The sequence below is a fragment of the Mandrillus leucophaeus genome, unplaced genomic scaffold (assembly GCF_000951045.1).
Source record: "Mandrillus leucophaeus isolate KB7577 unplaced genomic scaffold, Mleu.le_1.0 Scaffold1305, whole genome shotgun sequence".
Taxonomy (NCBI): domain Eukaryota; kingdom Metazoa; phylum Chordata; class Mammalia; order Primates; family Cercopithecidae; genus Mandrillus; species Mandrillus leucophaeus.
The window spans coordinates 354,069-372,861 of NW_012101261.1; the positions used below are offsets into that span (position 1 = coordinate 354,069).

Genomic DNA, 18,793 nt, shown 5'->3' on the forward strand with positions numbered 1-18,793 from the left:
GAAAGTGGCTAAATTCATGCAGGGAGCAACAAGTTAACAAATGGGATTTGAGAAATACAGAGGGACAAGACTCTAAGGGCAATTTTTAGGCTATATTAAGGAGTTTGGACTATATTCTGAACATAGCAGGGGTTTATGTGTATATTTAATCAAAAATATTCTGGCTTTGTGGGAGAGACTAGATGTGAAAGGAACAAAGCAGAAACAAGGGCAGCTGTCATCATCCATGTAAGATTCTGAACAGAAGACATACAGGTAAGGAAAAGTGGGAATCTTGGAGTATATTTAGTTCATGTATTATTAATTGAATGTGGTGGAAAGGGCAATCAAGGCATCAAGATAACTCTTTGCTAGGAGTGGATGAAAAGGTCTTCACTGGAGAAAGGCCACCAAAAGGATCCAGTGTAGGAGAGGATAATGAGTTCAGTTTTTAATAGGACTCGGTTATCTATGTGGCTAATAGGACTCAGTTATCTATGTGGCTTGAATATCTTGGATATTGGATTTGGGTAGCCAGAGGCATGGGGTTTGGATGTAGGCTGAAGACTCTGAGTTCCAATGTTCTGATTTCTTAGCTGATGATGATAATATCTACCTCTAATGTTGTTGTGTGGATTAAATGAGATAAAATATAAGACAACTCGCACAGTGTTAAAAAGGAGACAAATATTACTGTTTTCATGTGCTGTGCTCTTTCATTATTATTGATAATGATGCATTTCCTTCTCAGTTACTCAGTTTTCCAACCTATAGCCTGAGATTATTAAAAAGATTACCACAGAGAATGCCCACCGAATATTTATGATGTGTTAGGCACTCTTCACTCTTTTAACACTGTATATTGAATCATTCAATTCTCAGAAAAATATATATAGTAGTTATTTTATTACCCCCATTGTTACATATGTGAAGATAGGCACAAAGAGCTAAACAGCTTTCTAAAGCTCATATAGCTAGTGAATGTTGGACCTTGGGTTTGAACCAAGGCAGGCTCTTGTTACTGCATTTTAAACCACTATGCTGTGATGCCTCTCTCCATAGGCAGATGCAATATATTCTTGTTTAATAGAGTTTTAACTTTTAATCAGTCTATATTATTTGTTATGTCTCTTAAGAATAGTCTGGTGATTATCTTTATTTTATTCCTTACAATAACTCTATTATTTCTGAAATACCTGGTATAGAGAAACCACAATTCTTTTAAAGTTAATATTAAAACATTCTTCTATTTTATGTCATAATGTCAAATCTGCTGAAGATTGACTTTTATACACATAAACGTAAACTTAGATTTCCATTTCAGATTTATATCTCTGAGGACTTTCATATTCACTGACTTAGAGGTTTGAAAAGAACTTAAAATATTTTTATTCAATGAGATACCAAATATGATTTCATCTTGCCAAGTGGTTATTATACCAAGATTTCTATAGCTTCAGTCATGGAAATCTCCCTACACAAATCACATCTCAGTATTTGTGGTTGTTCTCAGTAACCTTTACGTCACCATTGTTTCCCCTGTACTGGAAAGTTACCTGAACACGCTAAGTGCTCCATACATTTTGTGGAATTAATGAAAAAAAAAAAAAAGATGACTGATTATTAAAACATACTTATTATCCTTTAAGTTTCATTATAATTCTGCAAAATTTTCTTAATTCAAACTATGAGTATGTTTATGCAAGCTTTCTCTTTTAAAAAAAAGGGAAACTTTTAAAAAAAAAAAGTTGGCACATGTAAAATTCCAATAACATCTGAATATCAGGGTTACTGAGAGTTCAAGAAGATATGTTATCTTTCCTGAATACAGAGGCAGGCAAGTTGGAAATTGCTTCTTATGTCTGGATAATTTTCATTTCAGCCTGCTTGAAGTGGAAACTTGAACCTTTTTCTAAACTGAGAAGGGAAGAAATAGTTCAAACTGATGACAGTAGGACAAGGTCAACTCATATTATGAATAGTTAGACTTTTATGATCTTTGAGAAGAAAATTGTATATTGGATTTTATAGTATTCCTTTATTTCCCCTTTGCTGAATTAGCCTAGCAGCACTACCCATAAACAGAACCTAAGACTAAAGAGTTCTAATATTAGCACTGTTTATTATTACATCACTAAAATAAAATGCAAGTTAGGCACTGTGGCTAAGGCCTGTAATCTCAACCCTTTGGGAGGCCATGGAGAGAGACTAGCTCAAGCCCAGGAGCTCAAGGCCAGCATGGGCAACATAATGGGATCCTGTTGCTTAAAAAAATTTAAAAAATATATATAGCTGGGTGTAGTGGTGTGTGCGCCTGCAGTCCCAGCTACTGAGGAGGCTGAGGAAGGAGTATCACTTGAGCCTGGGAGGTAAAGGCTGCAGTGAGCCCTGATCATACTACTACACTCCAGCCTGGGTGACAGAGTGAGATCTTGTCTCAAATACAAAATTAAAAAATAAAACGCACTTTTATATTTTGTAAATCTTATTCCCAAATTTATTCATTTAAGTGAAAAGAGCATAATGAATAATTTTGAAAGTTAAATCTGAAATAATCTATTTAAATCCTGGTCTCTGGGTTTATGTTGAAAAACCTCACATGGAATGTTCAAAGCCAAATTAGGATTCAGAATGGTTATTCAGGGTTATATGTTTTAACAAAGTTATTCATAACACCTGATGGCAATGATGAATTTGTAGTTGCTAAGTTAGTGTTGGACATTGCATCTCTAGGCATCTGATTAAGCGGGAGTTGCCATTTGCTGTGCTGTGAGTTGCCAACAAAAGCTGAACCTGTCACAGGTGTTACAATTTGTATTTCAGAAAATTTGCTTCCCCCACGTTTAATTATCCCCAGAGTAGCCCACTCCATATAAAGTACTGAAGGAGTCAGCATTTTTCTTTTCAGTACTTTGATGTCATTTAGGATTTTGTCTACTATCTATATGTTGCAGAGATAATGGAATTTCAAATGAAGAACGAGGGACTTTTACAATATAACACTATTTTTATATTCATATTTCTGTTTTGAAAGCAGAAAAAATAATGCAAACCAGCCGTAACCAAATAGCACCCTGACGAGACAAACCGTGCTTCTTAGAGGAGAACAAAGTGTGAATCGGATAGAAAGTGTATAGGTTTTACCACTAATAACTAAACATTAAAAATGGCAAGTCCAAAGCCCCAAAATATTAAATAAACTTAGGAATGACTTTTTCTTATCAAATATTAATGTGTGTTTCAAATCCATGGAAATAAGTATTTATCATTATTGTAATAGGCAGTCTTTTCTTTGCAGAGAGACCACTGAACTGGAGACAGATTGTGAAGAGAGTATTCTTTCGGCAAAGCAATCCCTCTTAACATCAGCATATATTAGCCCTTTCTTTTTTTCATAAAATATTTCTTTTACAACACTTTAACACAAAATCCTGATGGGAAAGTTTCTCTAAACCTTTCATTGAAGAGGTAGTGTTTTCAGAATTGACTGAGGTTGACTCGCTTAATTAGAGAAAGATCTTTGACCCTGGATATCTGTAAGAAGTGATTATGGTTATGAAAATAATTTTTAAGAGATTAATATTGGTTGATGACTTAATTAGGAAATATTCTATACTTAAATCTCTTTGGAATATTTTTAAATGAGATTCTTTATCTTCTTTTATGTCCTTTTTTAGTAATATAATTCCAACATATGAAAATTATTAACTGAATTGAGACATAAATGTGTTTACTAGTTACTGTTTAACCTTTGATTTGTAATTGCAATTTTATATTCTTGTAGGATTATTTAACCATTCATAAGTATGGCAATGCAGCCAGAAGTGATCTCTGGAATACATTATCAGAGGTAAAGTATAGGAAGCTCAAATATCAAAACCTCTACTTGAATATTTGAATTGCATTTATAAGACATTCATAGCCTTTATTGACACTGACAGTTTGTTTTCACTTTTTACATTTTTCATTTGTTCATATTGATTTTTTGTTTTATATAATATATTGTAAAACAAAGGGGTTTAAAACTAAACTACAAATGGTAGTAAAAGATACCTCGCCTACTTTCAAACATGACAATATTTCTGAAATATAATTTTAATATGGTGTAAGATATTCATGTTAAAAACATAAATATTGAAGTTTGAAATAATTTTTCCTATATGTCAAATATTTAAATGTGACACTAGACATACTGGGAATACTTACTGATGCTGTAGGGATTTGCTTTAATAATAACACATATTTTATTTTATGTTATGTAAAAACTTTAATGTTAATACAACTTTCATTTTTATATACATGTATGAAGCTTAACTTAGGGTAAGAAGATTAATTTCACTAACATTATATTGGCTTCACTGACTTTAAATGTTTTCATATTTAGGTAAATAGTAAAGATAGAAATAAAAATGGCTTAATGTTAATTATGTTGATAATTCATGTTTATAAAACTAATTTATACATTTTTCCTTGTAAAGGCTTTAAAAAGAAATGGGAAATATGTAAATATACAAGAAGTAATGGATCAGTGGACACTCCAGATGGGTTATCCTGTTATCACCATCTTGGGAAACACAACAGCAGAAAATAGAATAATAATTACCCAACAACATTTTATCTATGATATCAGTGCTAAAACTAAAGCACTTAAACTTCAAAATAGCAGGTACAACATTCTTTTTTACATGAAAAATATTGTTTTTATTCTTACATTTGCAGTTTTAATATTTCAAAGAGCATTAATAACGAAATTCTGAAATGCTTTTTGTTATTAAAACATATATTAAGTGAAATATAGTTTTTGTTTCTTTATTTACACAAGTTATTTTGATTCTCTTTTTACTCCCGTTTCCTGGATAGCTGAACCTTCAAGCTGAAAAAACACCAAAGTTATTTGTTTAGGAAGACAGAATTTTAAATAATCATGGTGTTCAAAAAAATTAAAATGTTATTTTTCACTTTTCCCCATGAATGTTTCTTGAATTAAATGCAAGAAAGTTAAAATGTGTTGCTGTGAATTAAAAGGAATTGAGCCCACTGTGAGATTTATAAAGCAAGTGAGAACAGAAACTCATAATGCAGAAAAACTAAAACAAAAATCAAGTGAAATAATGTCTGAGTCAAAGGAATTTAAAACGGTACCTTGAAATGATCTAACGATTAATGTCACTTAGTATCAACATATGTTCTTTCTCATTTTTAGTGTTTAAAATCAATCAACAGCATACATAAAATCTTTATTTGTTGTTTCTTTAACTTTCTGCTGAAACTCTTAATTACTGATAACTCAGCATGTAGCATTTTTCTTTCTTTTCTACTTTATGTTTTCTATTTTGTGTCTCATTAAAGTCTGGGCCAAGGAAAGATATTAAAACTTAAATCAGTCCATTTCATTTCATTTAAGATGCCCTAATAAGACTTTGGTTCCAGTGAGGCTGGGGGTGGGGGTGGGGGATGGGAGGTACAGGAAGAGGGAGAGAAGTTAAAATTGATAAACACAATGAGATGTTTGGATTAGGTTACTCATGCTGCCTCCCATTATCTTGGAAAATTAGGAGTCTGACTTTATCATCCACCCATGTCCAGGAGATCTGGAACAGACATTAAGTTTGCTTTGTCATCTCTAAGAAGAATGGAAATTGTTCCCCTGTAGGCTAGCTCCAAGACCAGCCAGTCACTCAATCTAAGTGACTGAGAAATTCATGAATGTTTCTGGTGACTACATTTGGAATCCGATTTAGAAAAGCAGTGTCTTGTATCTCTCCATATACAGTCTATATTTACCTTCAACACGCTACCCTTTGCAATCCAACTGTGTAGACTCATGGAATGTGCTTGTACCCTGCCACACTGTCACCACTGTTAGGGGCTGACTCTGTCATTGCTTCTTCCCCCAGCCTGGATTTCCCACATCTGCCAGGTGCTGTTTCTAACCTTCTGATGTCTGGCCCGAGGCAAAACAAGCACAAGCGTAGGCATCAACTCTGGCCTTGCCGGGAAGTACATAAAAACTACTTGACTGTGGCAAAGTTAGAGAGATTTGGGCCAGGCCTTTGAGAATGATCAATGTGACACAAGCATCACTGATGCAGAAAAACATAAAGGACACGCAGATGACAGAACAAATTTTGAACAAAAATATTCTGTCAACCTATAACATACATCAGATGTACCGGCCAGGAATCTAATTCTTTAAAGGAAGAATTTCTCCCAGGCTGTATAATCATATGTAACATCTAGACAGCTTTGTCGGTTTGTCTTCTGGAATTATAAAATCATATGTATGATTTTGAACTCTGAGAACTTAGCATATAAAATATTAAGAGTAAGATAATGCAGGACATCCTGTCTAAAAAATGATTTTCTATTTATTTTGCAATTATAGACCTTGTAGCTGAAAATGGATTATTGCAATTTTACATTATTGATCATTTAATTCACTGTAACATCCTGGTCAAAGCTTCAATTTGATTCTCTCTGGCCTATGTTTATAGCCTTCCTAGATCTTTATTTCACAATGCAGACAGTTGATGGAGTAAAACCAACTGCCTATCTCTTCCAGAAATCCTGTGAAATCTGTATATTTTCTCACCCAGGAAAATCAATTATTTGTCTTTTCATTTTTCTAAGAAACACTAGAACATCATTGCAATATGCCTAGAACATTTTAAGTAAATCCAGTAATTATATTTTTATATATAATAGTTGTATTACAACATAGAAAGGAAAGATCTTTACATAACTAAATAGTCACATAAAGTTAGCTGATGTGTAACAGAGTGTCAAATATATTCTAGAGTTTGGGTACTTGGGAAGTTGTGAATTTGCGTAGCCTTTTTCATTATAAAGTTAATGCATTGCAATGTAAAGTAATGTCTCCCTATACACTGAGGAGCTTCTCAGTGTTCTTTGCTGCGGAGAATTTTACTAACCTCCACAGTCATACTTTCCTTCTCTTAATGCCCTGATCACAGTGACATCTGACCAGTTTTTCACAAAGTCTGGACAAATGCTTCATTAATTTTGATGCTATTTTATAAAAAGCCATCTCATTCAGGTTTATATGCACCTATTCTTTGCTACCTTAATATAATCATTAGAGTAAAAGTTGCTTTATTATAACAATGAAAATGACTGATAAGAGAGGTAGTCGCACGAACTGTTAAAGAAAAGAATATCTTGGGAGGTCTTTTTTTATGCTCAAAATAACATGATGACAAGTCAAGTTAAAACTGAGACAGCTAGAACAGAATCTAATATCCTAAGTTATTTTTTCTAATATCGTTTTAAACATAATCCATTGCAATCTTGGATTTCTTTACAACACAGAGGGCTTTTCACTAAACTAAGTTTAGGATCTTCTAGTCTTTTAAGTTAAAATCACAAAGCAACATAATTATGAGGCTTTCCTTGATTTTAAAACGAAATTTATGAAAAGTCCACATATATGATGTTTGGAAAGTTGTGAAATATATTCACAGTATAGTAGTTCAAAAGTAATACAAATTTCAAATATGCTTTTAACTTGGAACTTTTAATTTGTCTTTGTTACTATATGTAGATTTTGGTTATGTGTGTGCATGCACACAAACACACATAGAATAGGGAACAAAAAGATTCTTAGGAAGTATATAAATATATATTTTTTAATTATTAAAAACTGCCTCAAAGTTTGTATCCCCAAACCTTATAGTTATAACTATAAGGTTTATAGTTTAACTTAGTTAACCTTGTAGTTAACTTGTATCTGAACAGCTATGTGATACAATGTCTGACATTTAGGAAATTTGCTGTATATATGTGGTATTGACATGCAGGTATTTATATGAATCATTTTCCTGTATTTTAGAGATTTTTTTCTAAAACCCAAATATAGAAACAAACCAACTTTGATCATAATCTCTAGTTACTTAGAATAAATAATTTAAATATATGGAAATTCTGTTTATTTATATTGGGGCAAACAATGATTCACAAACATTTTATGATTATGCTACAAAAAAGACACAATTATCCTTGAGAATTTTTAAATATCCTCAATTTTATATATCCTTTGCCTTAACCAGTACTTATTTGGCTTCACAATTTAGCTGACCCAACTCAATATGGATAGGTACTAAAGTCAAGTTTATGAAGTTATTCTGTCTTACCTATAGATGGGTTTGATGCCTTTTATTTCATTTTATTCCAAGTCCATTCAATCAGATTCAATAGTAATTTATGATTTAGAGTAGAAATGCCTCCTATTTTCAGGCTTTTTCAAGACCTAAGTACACAAAAATAAGCTTATCATTTAATTTGAGAATCAGACCCAGAGTTGGGCATCATTGTCTCTTAACTAAGTGTTCCAATTAACCAAAAGAAATCCATTATTTTTAAGAGAACAGCTGTTAATGAAATGGATCAGTTCTTTGTCTCCTCCTGACAGTAAATCTGTCATTAAATATCTGGGGCATATTTTTAAACCTATATTGAAAGTTTGGAAGTATTTGTTAAAGAGTTTACATGAGTTGTTGTTCATGAACTACTGTCTAAAGAGTCAATATAGATTTTGCTATTATAAATTGTTGTATTACTAGACCAATTGTATGCAGTCATTATTAGTATAGTATAGTATCTCCACATAGTTAGGCCCTCCAAAATGTTTTTTTTTTTTTGCATTAAGTATAGGACACAGTTTTAAAATCAAGAACTGTAAACATATTATTTTGATTTTCCATACTGGAGATAGGAGTTGGTATAAAATTATGAATTTCTTTCAACCTTCCATTTGAACTCTTTACTATTACTGAATTCTGTTTATTGTGAATGCAAAACATGGAATAATAAAATAGTCAAATTTCACATGACAGATTCATAGAAGATGTCCTTCTCTCTCACTCCCCAAAAGACATATTCATTATAATGTTTATTACCCCCAGGCATGTTTCCCAAACATTTTTTAATTCTTTATTTATTCTCACAGTTATTGAGGTCACACAATATCTCTTACATTTCTAAAATAGAAAAATATATTTTTCCAAACTGGAATTGTTGGCTACCCTATTGATAATGATGAAATGATAGATTGAAATAATCTGGCTATATTTCAAGGCAGGAAACAAATGCAGTCATGTAGTCATTGGACTTGGAGTAAGACCATCCAGCATATCTCTGGCTATTCATTTGAGATTAAACTGATATTACTTCATGTATAAGTATAGGCCTCAATTTTTATCCTATAAAAAGGTAAATGTTGCAAAATGCTTCTCTTTAATAGATGAGTTTCATGATTGGTCCCTGCATGTTGGTGGCTGCTTTCACACATCAAGTTAGAAATTTCATTTCACGAAACAGAGCATTAAGTGCGTCCCACAATATTCTTTCTATTGATCTGGATTGTATGAAAACCTGACTAGTTTTTATTTTTTTCTTTTCTGCTGAATCACTTTAGATATGTCATATTAACTTTTCTGTAAACTACATTAATAGTGTCCCACAGAGTCATTAGATAATAAATAAGGAGAATATTAAAATGTAAATGCATGGAGCCACTGAGATATGTCTTAATCTAACATAAAAACAAGTAGAAAGGAGTTATGTTTAGACCTTAATCAATATGGCTCAGGTGTATAGATATTAGTTACTTTTTATTTCAAATTCAAAATGCAAAACCTTTTTCCCCCAAGATAAATGCTTTTGTTGGCAGTTCTCTTTGCACTGCAATTAAAATTCGTAGAGGCCAAGTCTCCTTAATGGCATTGAAAGAGTGAATTCATCTTTTTGACTTATGCCTTACTTTTATGACTGGAATGTTTTTTAGTTCACCTAATGAGAGTAGTAAAAATCACACAGAAGGCGCATGGGAAATGTTTTTTGTTTTTGTTTTGATATAGCTATTTTTATTCTTAAAGCTTCTCTTTTATTTTGCAGTTACCTGTGGCAGATTCCATTAACTATTGTGGTAGGAAATAGAAGCCATGTGTCTTCAGAAGCAATTATTTGGGTGTCGAACAAATCAGGTAAACTATATATTCTCCCCTGAGGAACTATCTGGTTTCAGATAATTGTTTAGCAACTTAACCTCTGGTTTCAGCTGTTATAAAATGTGAATAAAGACAAATTAGAAAGAGAATATAAAGGAATGATTATCAACCCTATAAAATTAGATATAGGATAGTTACTAAATAGTCTAATTTCAGTTTGTTTTTGTAATTACTAAATTTATTTGTTTCTTTAAGGGTAAAGACGAAACTTAAAAATAAACGTTTGTAATACTAATCTTAGGTGTTTAAAATTGTATTACTTTATAACTCCATATGTAATTAAAATATAATTATAACCTCAAAGAGAAGAGTAGGCCAAATACTGAAAACACAGGTCTCATTTTTAATTCCACTTTCCTATCTTCTCTTTATCAGACTGTCTCTTTAAAGGATGAGAGAGACAATATTCTCCATGGAATTATATAATTACAGGGCCAGAAGGTGGGGGGCTTGGACAGGTTAGCAAGCCATCTCTTAGGTGGGGTCAAACCTCAAGGAGCAGAGAGAGATGAGATCCTATTCCCTTTCTAAATATCTTCAAATAAGATAGTGACCTACTTCAATTTACTGTCAGAAAGCTATTTCTTGAATCCAATCTATAGCCTTCATTCTAGAGTGTGAAACAGGTCCCTTTTATTTATGTTTTCCATTGAGTTAGAGAAAAAGTCAATTATCATCTTTTATGTAACATTTCATTTAGGTTTAGATAGTCAAGTGTGCCCAGATATTGTTTTTCCTACTCCTTTCTCAGATGCTGTTAATTGATGTTATTTTGCTCTTTCATAAGCCTTATTTTAAAAAGCCACAATGTTTTTATTTGAAATAGGGTGAAGTATAAATAAATAAACAAATACAATTTCTTATCCTCAGGCTTGCTATTATAAGGGAGGTTTAAGTGCTCAGAATACATATATGTATACGTGCAAGAAAAAGTTGTTACAGTAAAATGGAATCTGGTTATCAGCAGTATGAACACTTACAGTTCCATGCAGATATTTACATACATTTTCATGTTATTATATTTGTAACACATAAAGACATACAATGAAAACATATGCTTTCATTTATATACACTATATATGAAACATTGATATGTAATGTAGCAATGTATTGAGATACTTTAAAATTTGTTGGTGTTTTTCCTTTTAAATTGTTCATTATAATCTATTCTTTCACTTACTGGAATTAGTGTTTATATCGTGATTCTGAATTCACACTTCCTGTATTACTTGACTTTATATTTGTCTTTTCCTGTCGTGTAGTTGTTTATCTACATAAGTTGTTGTGAAATGATGAGGGAGAGCAGTGAGTTGTTATAATGACCAAATTAGAAAGAAGTCATCTCCTTATAGGATTCCTATGAGATGTGATAGAACTATCTTCAGAAATAAGGTAAAATATTTATCTTTGGAAGGTAGAATGGAAATGGGAAAATGAGTGTAAAGATACTGATCAAACATGGGGATTCTCCCAAAACTTCACTTTTAGATCGTGCAAGGATTCAGGATGAGTAATTCTGGTGGATACCTTTCCGGGTCCATTTCTTCTCACTTCCTAGTTATTTCCATGCTGTTATTCATGATATCTTTTTATCTTTCACAGAGTATCCCAGGCCGGGCATAGTGGCTCACGGCTGTAATCCCAGCACTTTGGGAGGCCAAGAGGGGGTGGATCACTTGAGATCAGGAGTTTGGGACCAGCCTGGCCAACATAATGAAACCCTGTCTCTACTAAAAATACAAAAATTAGCTGGGCATGGTGGTGGGTGCCTGTAGTTCCAGCTACTCGGGAGACTGAGGCAGGAGAATCACTTCAACCCAGGAGGCGGAGGTGGCAGTGAGCCGAGATTGCGCCACTGCACTCCAGCCTGAGGAAGAGAGAGAGATTCTGTCTCAAAAAAAAAAAAAAAAAAAAAGTAGGGTAGTATACCAGCTATACCAGCTTTTCTTGACCAATGGCCACGGTTTATGTTTGAGGGATTGTTTTCCTTTACTGTCATTCCTTTACTGTCTTTTCCTTTACTGTCTTGAATTATTATTCAAGAATAAAACAATGTATTGGTTCAAACCGTATGTTTGCCTAAAATACCACCTATCTTGATATGTATGGTCCTTATACACAGCTGCAGAGTTTACGCAGTACATGACTCTAGGAAGCACTATTTGCACAGGCTATGATATGAATGGCACAGGCCCACACCCCAAAGTTGTGTAAGGTGCGACTTGGACATTTTAATGAAAAATGACACATTCATAACACTATCTTCTGTTTGATATAACATTGTCACATTTAGAATATTAAAACTTGCAGATTGTCCATACTAAGTTAATGTTTCCTGAAATGTTTTCTGAAAACTTTGTAAATACAAAAATCTGCAAAGTTTACAAGAGGCATCTAAGACTGAGCACTTTCCTGTTTGCCTTTTCAGTCCCAGTTTATTGTATTCAATTTTTTTATGAAGTCCTTCATTCTGATGACTAATAAAAAACTAACAACAAAGAAAAATTAGGAAAAAAAGAGAAAAGATTGTTAATTTTTGTTTCCTTGTGTATGTTGTCCCATCTCCTCTTTTTCAAAATATTGTCAACTAAATCACAGTGAAAACTGTTTCCCACAAAAACATGAAGAAAAAATTCTGCTCAATTCTTATAAACATATGTAAAACAGTTCCATATTTAATTATAACAATCGGGTCAATGTTTTTGTAGTTTTTCATTGTCATTAGTGATATAGATTTGATCTACATGATATTAATGCAATCAGTGGTGGATAATATAAAGTACAAATTAGATTTGGATCATCATATATTCTTGTCAGTTCATTTTTGGAAAATACTTTGGATAAACTTTTAATTAATGCTAAGGTAAAGCATAGATCATTTTATCCCAAAAATAATTTTTAAAACAATTTTTCAGTTTTAGAAAACAGGTTGAAGTATTTGTCTTTTTCATTCTTATTATGAAAATACCAAAAATTCAGACATTTGTATATGTAGTAGCTTGCATGTTGACTGGCTATTCAATTAACGGTTCGTGGAGAGGAATAAATGTAATGCCAAATGTTAGGAAAGAAAATATTAAAATAGAAGAGAAATTAATCCTGAAAATTAAAGCAATCATGAAAAGTAGCATAATGCAGTAGTGCTTTCTTGAAGCACTGGTTTATTTGAGACTCACAACCTTTCAAATGTATATTATTTTACCCCCATTTTACAAATGAGGAAATTAAGACTTGAGAAGTAATTTGTCCAAAAAATCAGTTGATTACGTAAAGAGGTGGCTTTAGAAAGTTGGCTTCCTTTGCTTCCTACCCTAAACCTGACTCTGCAAACACACACACGTGCGCGCGCACGCGCACATACACACACACACACACACACACACACACGATTTATTACTATGGTAGATTGCTTTGTGGATCTGTCAGTTATTTAATATGATGTCTTTGATTATATGCACATGATTCTTTATAGGTTTTACAAAATATCCTCATTTGATTTTCACAAGAGTCAAGTGATAAAACCAATATGTATTATTTTCCCTGAGTTTGTCTCACATTGTTACTCTGGTTGACCTTTTAAAAAAGTTTTTAAAATTTGAATTCTTTGCAACTGGCAAATATTGGATAGAGATACCTAATCTCTTTTCCCTTTTTATTCCAATAGAAAGTAAAAAATATAAAATCTTATAAAATACCAACTACTCTGTACCTCAATAGCCTAAGCCTTGTGCCATTTTGGATGCATTCTAAATATAATTTTTAATTATTATTGCCAGCATCAAGATATAACTTCCATACATTTTATTATGGTACTCATCAAATACCATACCTCATTAGGCCATTGGAAAAGATCTCTTTAAAATTCATTGCTTGCCATAAGTTAATTTGAAGAACATTTTAGGGATATAATTAACTAGAACAGAAAAGATATTTAAAAATCTATTACAAAAAATTTCAGGGAATCATTTCTGCAACGATCTCATTTGTAACAAAGGCATAAAAATATTCGTGAACAGTAATACCCTTCAGGTTTTAGTAGTAAATTTAATAATGACATACTTAAAAACAATAGAAGCCTGTCTTTCTTATTCTGGTCAGACGGTGTAGAAAGTACAGGAATTACTTTCTTATTTTAATATACATATTAACTTAAATTTGACTATATCCTATCTATAAGTTGTTGAAATTGAGTAAGTTTAAAAATTAGATTCGAGCGAATCAAGTGGGACTAAGTTATTCTAGTTATCTAAAATGTGAACAGGAAATAACTTTAAAAATATAGTTACTGTTACAGTAATGCATGACCATTTCAAACTTGTAAAAATCCAAAGTATGTGTTTATATGTTAAACTTGATGCTTTAACATTGTAACTTTTTGAAAAAAAAAAAAAAAACACTTAGATAAAATTTATCAACTTTTCTCAGCTCAAGTGAATTCAAGTATACTTTAAATATTTCTTGTTATAAAAATCTTAGTATACTTGAAGACACTTAGAGATTAATTATTTCTGCCTCCAAGGTTACTAATATTTTTACAATAAAAAAGAAACAATATTCTCAATATTTAAGTTTCAATTTTCATTGTCTGAATTCAGACATTATTAATTAAGATCTCTCTTTATGAGGTTATTTTAATTTTAAAGAATGGTATTTTCTTATTTATTTATGTAGTCATTTTTACATCTTTAAAATAGATATGAAATTCTAAATTTTTGTAGCAATTGTTTGAATAAATATACTAAATTTTGAAAACTATACAATCATAGTTTTGGAGACTAGAGAAATTATTTGCATTTTAGAAAAAATATGTGATGATTTATTTTTCTGAGTTCCATGGATTAAGTATAGTATATAAAATAGGATACATAAATGTCTTCTTCCATTGAATCATAGATTTGGAAGGAAACTTAAGGGCCATTATTTGTCCCTCAGGTTACAAGTAAGGAAATTGAGGACCAAAGAGAATCAATGGCATAAATTTAAACACTTACGTATAGGAAAGCTGAGACAAGAATTTAGCTTTTCTATCGTACTCTGATTCTTTTTCCAGTGCCATTTTCTCCCTGTCAGATCAACATTAGACTGTGAAAAATGTATATCATATTACAGTAAAAGTGTTATACCATCTTGTATCAATAGAATATAACATAGTAAAAATTTGGACGCTGAAGTCAGGAGACATAAGATGAACCACTTCTTTTCTTGGATAATTCGATTAACCTGTCTGAGCCTTGTTTCTTTATCTGTTCTAATAGACACAATTTATAAAGGTGGTGGGAAGTTGTGATACTGGAAATGATAAACATTAAATTTTATATTCAGTATACTTTGGGGCTTAAGTACATTCTATTTTACTGCAGATTTTAGAAAATTGATCATCTATAACATGCATTGGGTTTATTAGTTCACTTCATTCCAAACCTGAGAAATGAGTGGTCATTAATGTCCACCCAATAAGTTTTGTGGTATAAATTCTTCTTGTGTGGTCTCTACTTGAGAGTGAGTACTCTGTAAATGTATTCCTTCAAGGACATGAGAGGGAAAATTTATTTCCTATTTTGAAGTCTGAATGTGTAAAAACTTTGACATTGGAGTAAGAACTAGAGATGTATCCCTACTCAGACCAGAAGCTTATGGTTTTTATGATGCCTTTTATAGTTCTGAGTCATTGTAGAAATTAGAGTAGACCCATGTGGTTTTGATTTTTTTCCACCTGGATGTCAGACTATGTATGTCTGTGTGTATGTGTATACATTTAAAGTCAACTTCACTGATTTTATGAAATATGAGACTTGAAAATCAACAACATAATTATTATAATAGTCAACTGTGTTTCCGTGGAGTCAATAAAGGCTATATGTTCAGTGAATTGTGTCCCTTTTTTGTATCATTTTTGAAGGAGTTAAATATGTAAGAAGTTATAATATTGTTTCTACTTTTTACTGGCTTCTATTAATGAATTAGTTGGTGAGGATAATCAAGTTGCCATTTTCCAAAGTGATCCCAATAAGCAGAATTTATTATCTTTGTTTCTAATTCTATGTGGAAATATTAAAATCTTGAACAAGCAAGTGTTATTTTATTAGCATTATTGACGATGTTTAAAAGTCTGTTATTTATTAGTTCTCTCAAGAAAGCACAAGAAAAAAGGCAAACACCAGTGACTTTCAAGTAAATGAGCTCTATTGTTTTAATATTTTCTTACTGAATAAAAATAGTAGAATATGCATCTAAAACCTCTTCTTTCATTCTAGTCTCATATCCCCATACAATCTAATTAGAAGTTGCCTGAATACAGTGGTAGATTTCTAGGTTTCACTTACTTTGAGAAAGAAAATTATGTATATGTAATGGAGTTTTGTCAAGAACAAAAATGCTAATTATAAGAAAACAATTAATTGAGATGATAGTGAGTAACCAATTAAAGGTGTTTCTAGCATCTAGAATTAGATTAATTAAAGAGTAGGCTTCAATTAGGTATTTAAAATGGCATTTACTTAATTATTGGTATTGTTATATCTGGCACTAAGAAAACATACTTCATTTTAACTCTTAAAATTTAAAATATATCCCAAAAATGCTGTTTTCAGAGCACCACAGAATAACCTATTTGGACAAAGGAAGCTGGCTGCTGGGGAACATCAATCAAACTGGCTATTTTAGAGTCAACTATGACCTAAGGAACTGGAGATTATTAATTGATCAATTAATCCGGAATCATGAGGTACACTCCAGATTTGCTTATCAAATACCTTTTTTGATATGTGAATATCTGCCATTTTAATCCTAATTTATCATATTATTTTTTCTAATTGGCCTTAGGTTCTTTCTGTGAGTAACCGAGCGGGCTTGATCGACGATGCCTTCAGCCTAGCCAGGTATGTTTTCCTGTGGATCTCCCCGATAAAAATTCGTGCCTGCAAGACTTCCTCTATTAAACTGCATAGTATGTATATGTCTTTTATTTAGGACATTTAAAAAAATCTATTTCTATCTTATGTTCTTTGACTTTGGATATGAGTTCTAATTAGTCTCCCAAACTTTCTATCAATAATAGCTATAGGGTATTTCTAAGTCAGGATAAGCTTGATGAATTTCTCCACAAGTTCAATTTAACACTGAAGATTAATAGTCTCTTCTCGATTTCATTAATGAACTCTATAAAATGACCATTGGGCCATATTTAAGTTTTGATAGAAATTACCTTCAAGTATTGGCAATTTTTCCCTGATATATACTAGTATATCTTTTAAAAATGTTTTTTGAATGTTATTCATTCTAAGAAGCTTATGCTGCAGAACAGAAATCAATATTCCACTGAGTAAGACTGTTCTTAACAAAATATATATCAATCTTGTAGAAGACTTTAGTTGTACGATAGTAATATTTGTGTTATTTCCATAATTATGTTTACAATATTAAAATTAGTTATTCCTTTGAATAGTCATTAAATGAAATGTTGCTCATAAACTGAAGATATTTGCTCAATTTTGAGACTAAAATGTAAAACAAACTCAGTTTCTTTAATATTTTATACTGTTTCACATCCAAGCACAGTTTTAATTTTAATAATAGAATTATACGAGCTGTCAGTTAAGACATGGGTGACTCTCCTTACTTACCTAGTTATCATGATTTACCACATTTTCTTCTAAGATAATCAGAGGAAACTGGTTAGTTATGCTTGTGCTGATATTAACACATGACTTATCTTAGTAATAGGCTTTGTTTCATGGGACCTGAAACTGCTTTTACAGTTTATGTATTCAATCAAAATTCAATTCTCTTCCATATGTTAAAAAGCATATTACACACTACAGGATCCTGATCCATCAAAATAATGAGCTTACACATAGAAGACTTGATAATTACTTTGATAGAAGCAAAGCCAAAGTTTGGAATCAAATTACAGAGATTGATTTTTGTAAAAACAAGCAATATAGAGGGGAGAACACAAGTATATAGAGGGTAAGGAAAAAATTTCAGGTGCTTTTCTATTTAAAAAAATACTCTGACTTTTGCCTGCCTTATTGCTACTAAAGAAACCAAAAACATTGCTAATATTTTTCTTATTTGGTGAGTGATGCTGTATCAGTGCCTCATTCTGACCAGACATGTACAATTTCAGGCACACATTTGCCTAATAATTGAATGGCAAACCTAAGAACAATTTATCAGCAAGGAAACTGCTAATGAAATTGTACCAATTGAATGTATTTGTGTAATAAGAACTAGGGTTCAGTTCTAGTAAAGATAAAGGAAGGCTTTTCCATGCCATAGCACTATCTTATTGGGCAAAAATTTAGAAATAATAGAGCTACATAAAGGCCTGCTGAGATAATCATGTGTGGAGATAATATTTAATATGTAGCTTTTGCTCTGCAGTAAAATCTGAAGTCTTTGTAGAAAGTTTTATGTATGAAACAAAGATTACTTTGGCACAGAAGTGTAGAGAGTCCAGAAAGCCAGAAGGATAATGTATTTAATGTGATAATGTACTGAAAGAGAAGCAGAAAAAGAGAGAGTGAAGTGTTGAGTACCACAAAGAAAGGGTAAGGAACTCAAAGAAAGCTGTTTTCATTAGCTAATAATTATTAAGCACTTTTAAGGAGCCAAATGCTTTTCTATTTTACATATAGTAATTTGTTTAATTTTCACAACTTTATAAGATATATAGGTAGATATTATTGTTATTATTATTCCCACTTTATTTTATTTTCTTTTTCTTTTTTTTTGAGATGGAGTCTCGCTCTGTCGCCCAGGCTGGAGTGCAGTGGCCGGATCTCAGC

General features: G+C 31.8%; 1 protein-coding gene across 1 annotated transcript in view; it reads left to right on the top strand.

Moving 5' to 3' along the window:
• TRHDE (thyrotropin-releasing hormone degrading enzyme) overlaps window positions 1–18,793 on the top strand; it is a 455,449-nt gene that overhangs the window by 322,244 nt on the left and 114,412 nt on the right. The window contains exons 9-13 of the mRNA XM_011972836.1: window positions 3,764–3,829; window positions 4,458–4,645; window positions 9,892–9,980; window positions 16,595–16,728; window positions 16,827–16,882. Of these exons, the coding sequence (XP_011828226.1) occupies window positions 3,764–3,829; window positions 4,458–4,645; window positions 9,892–9,980; window positions 16,595–16,728; window positions 16,827–16,882 (533 nt within the window). The remainder of the gene's footprint in view (window positions 1–3,763; window positions 3,830–4,457; window positions 4,646–9,891; window positions 9,981–16,594; window positions 16,729–16,826; window positions 16,883–18,793) is intronic.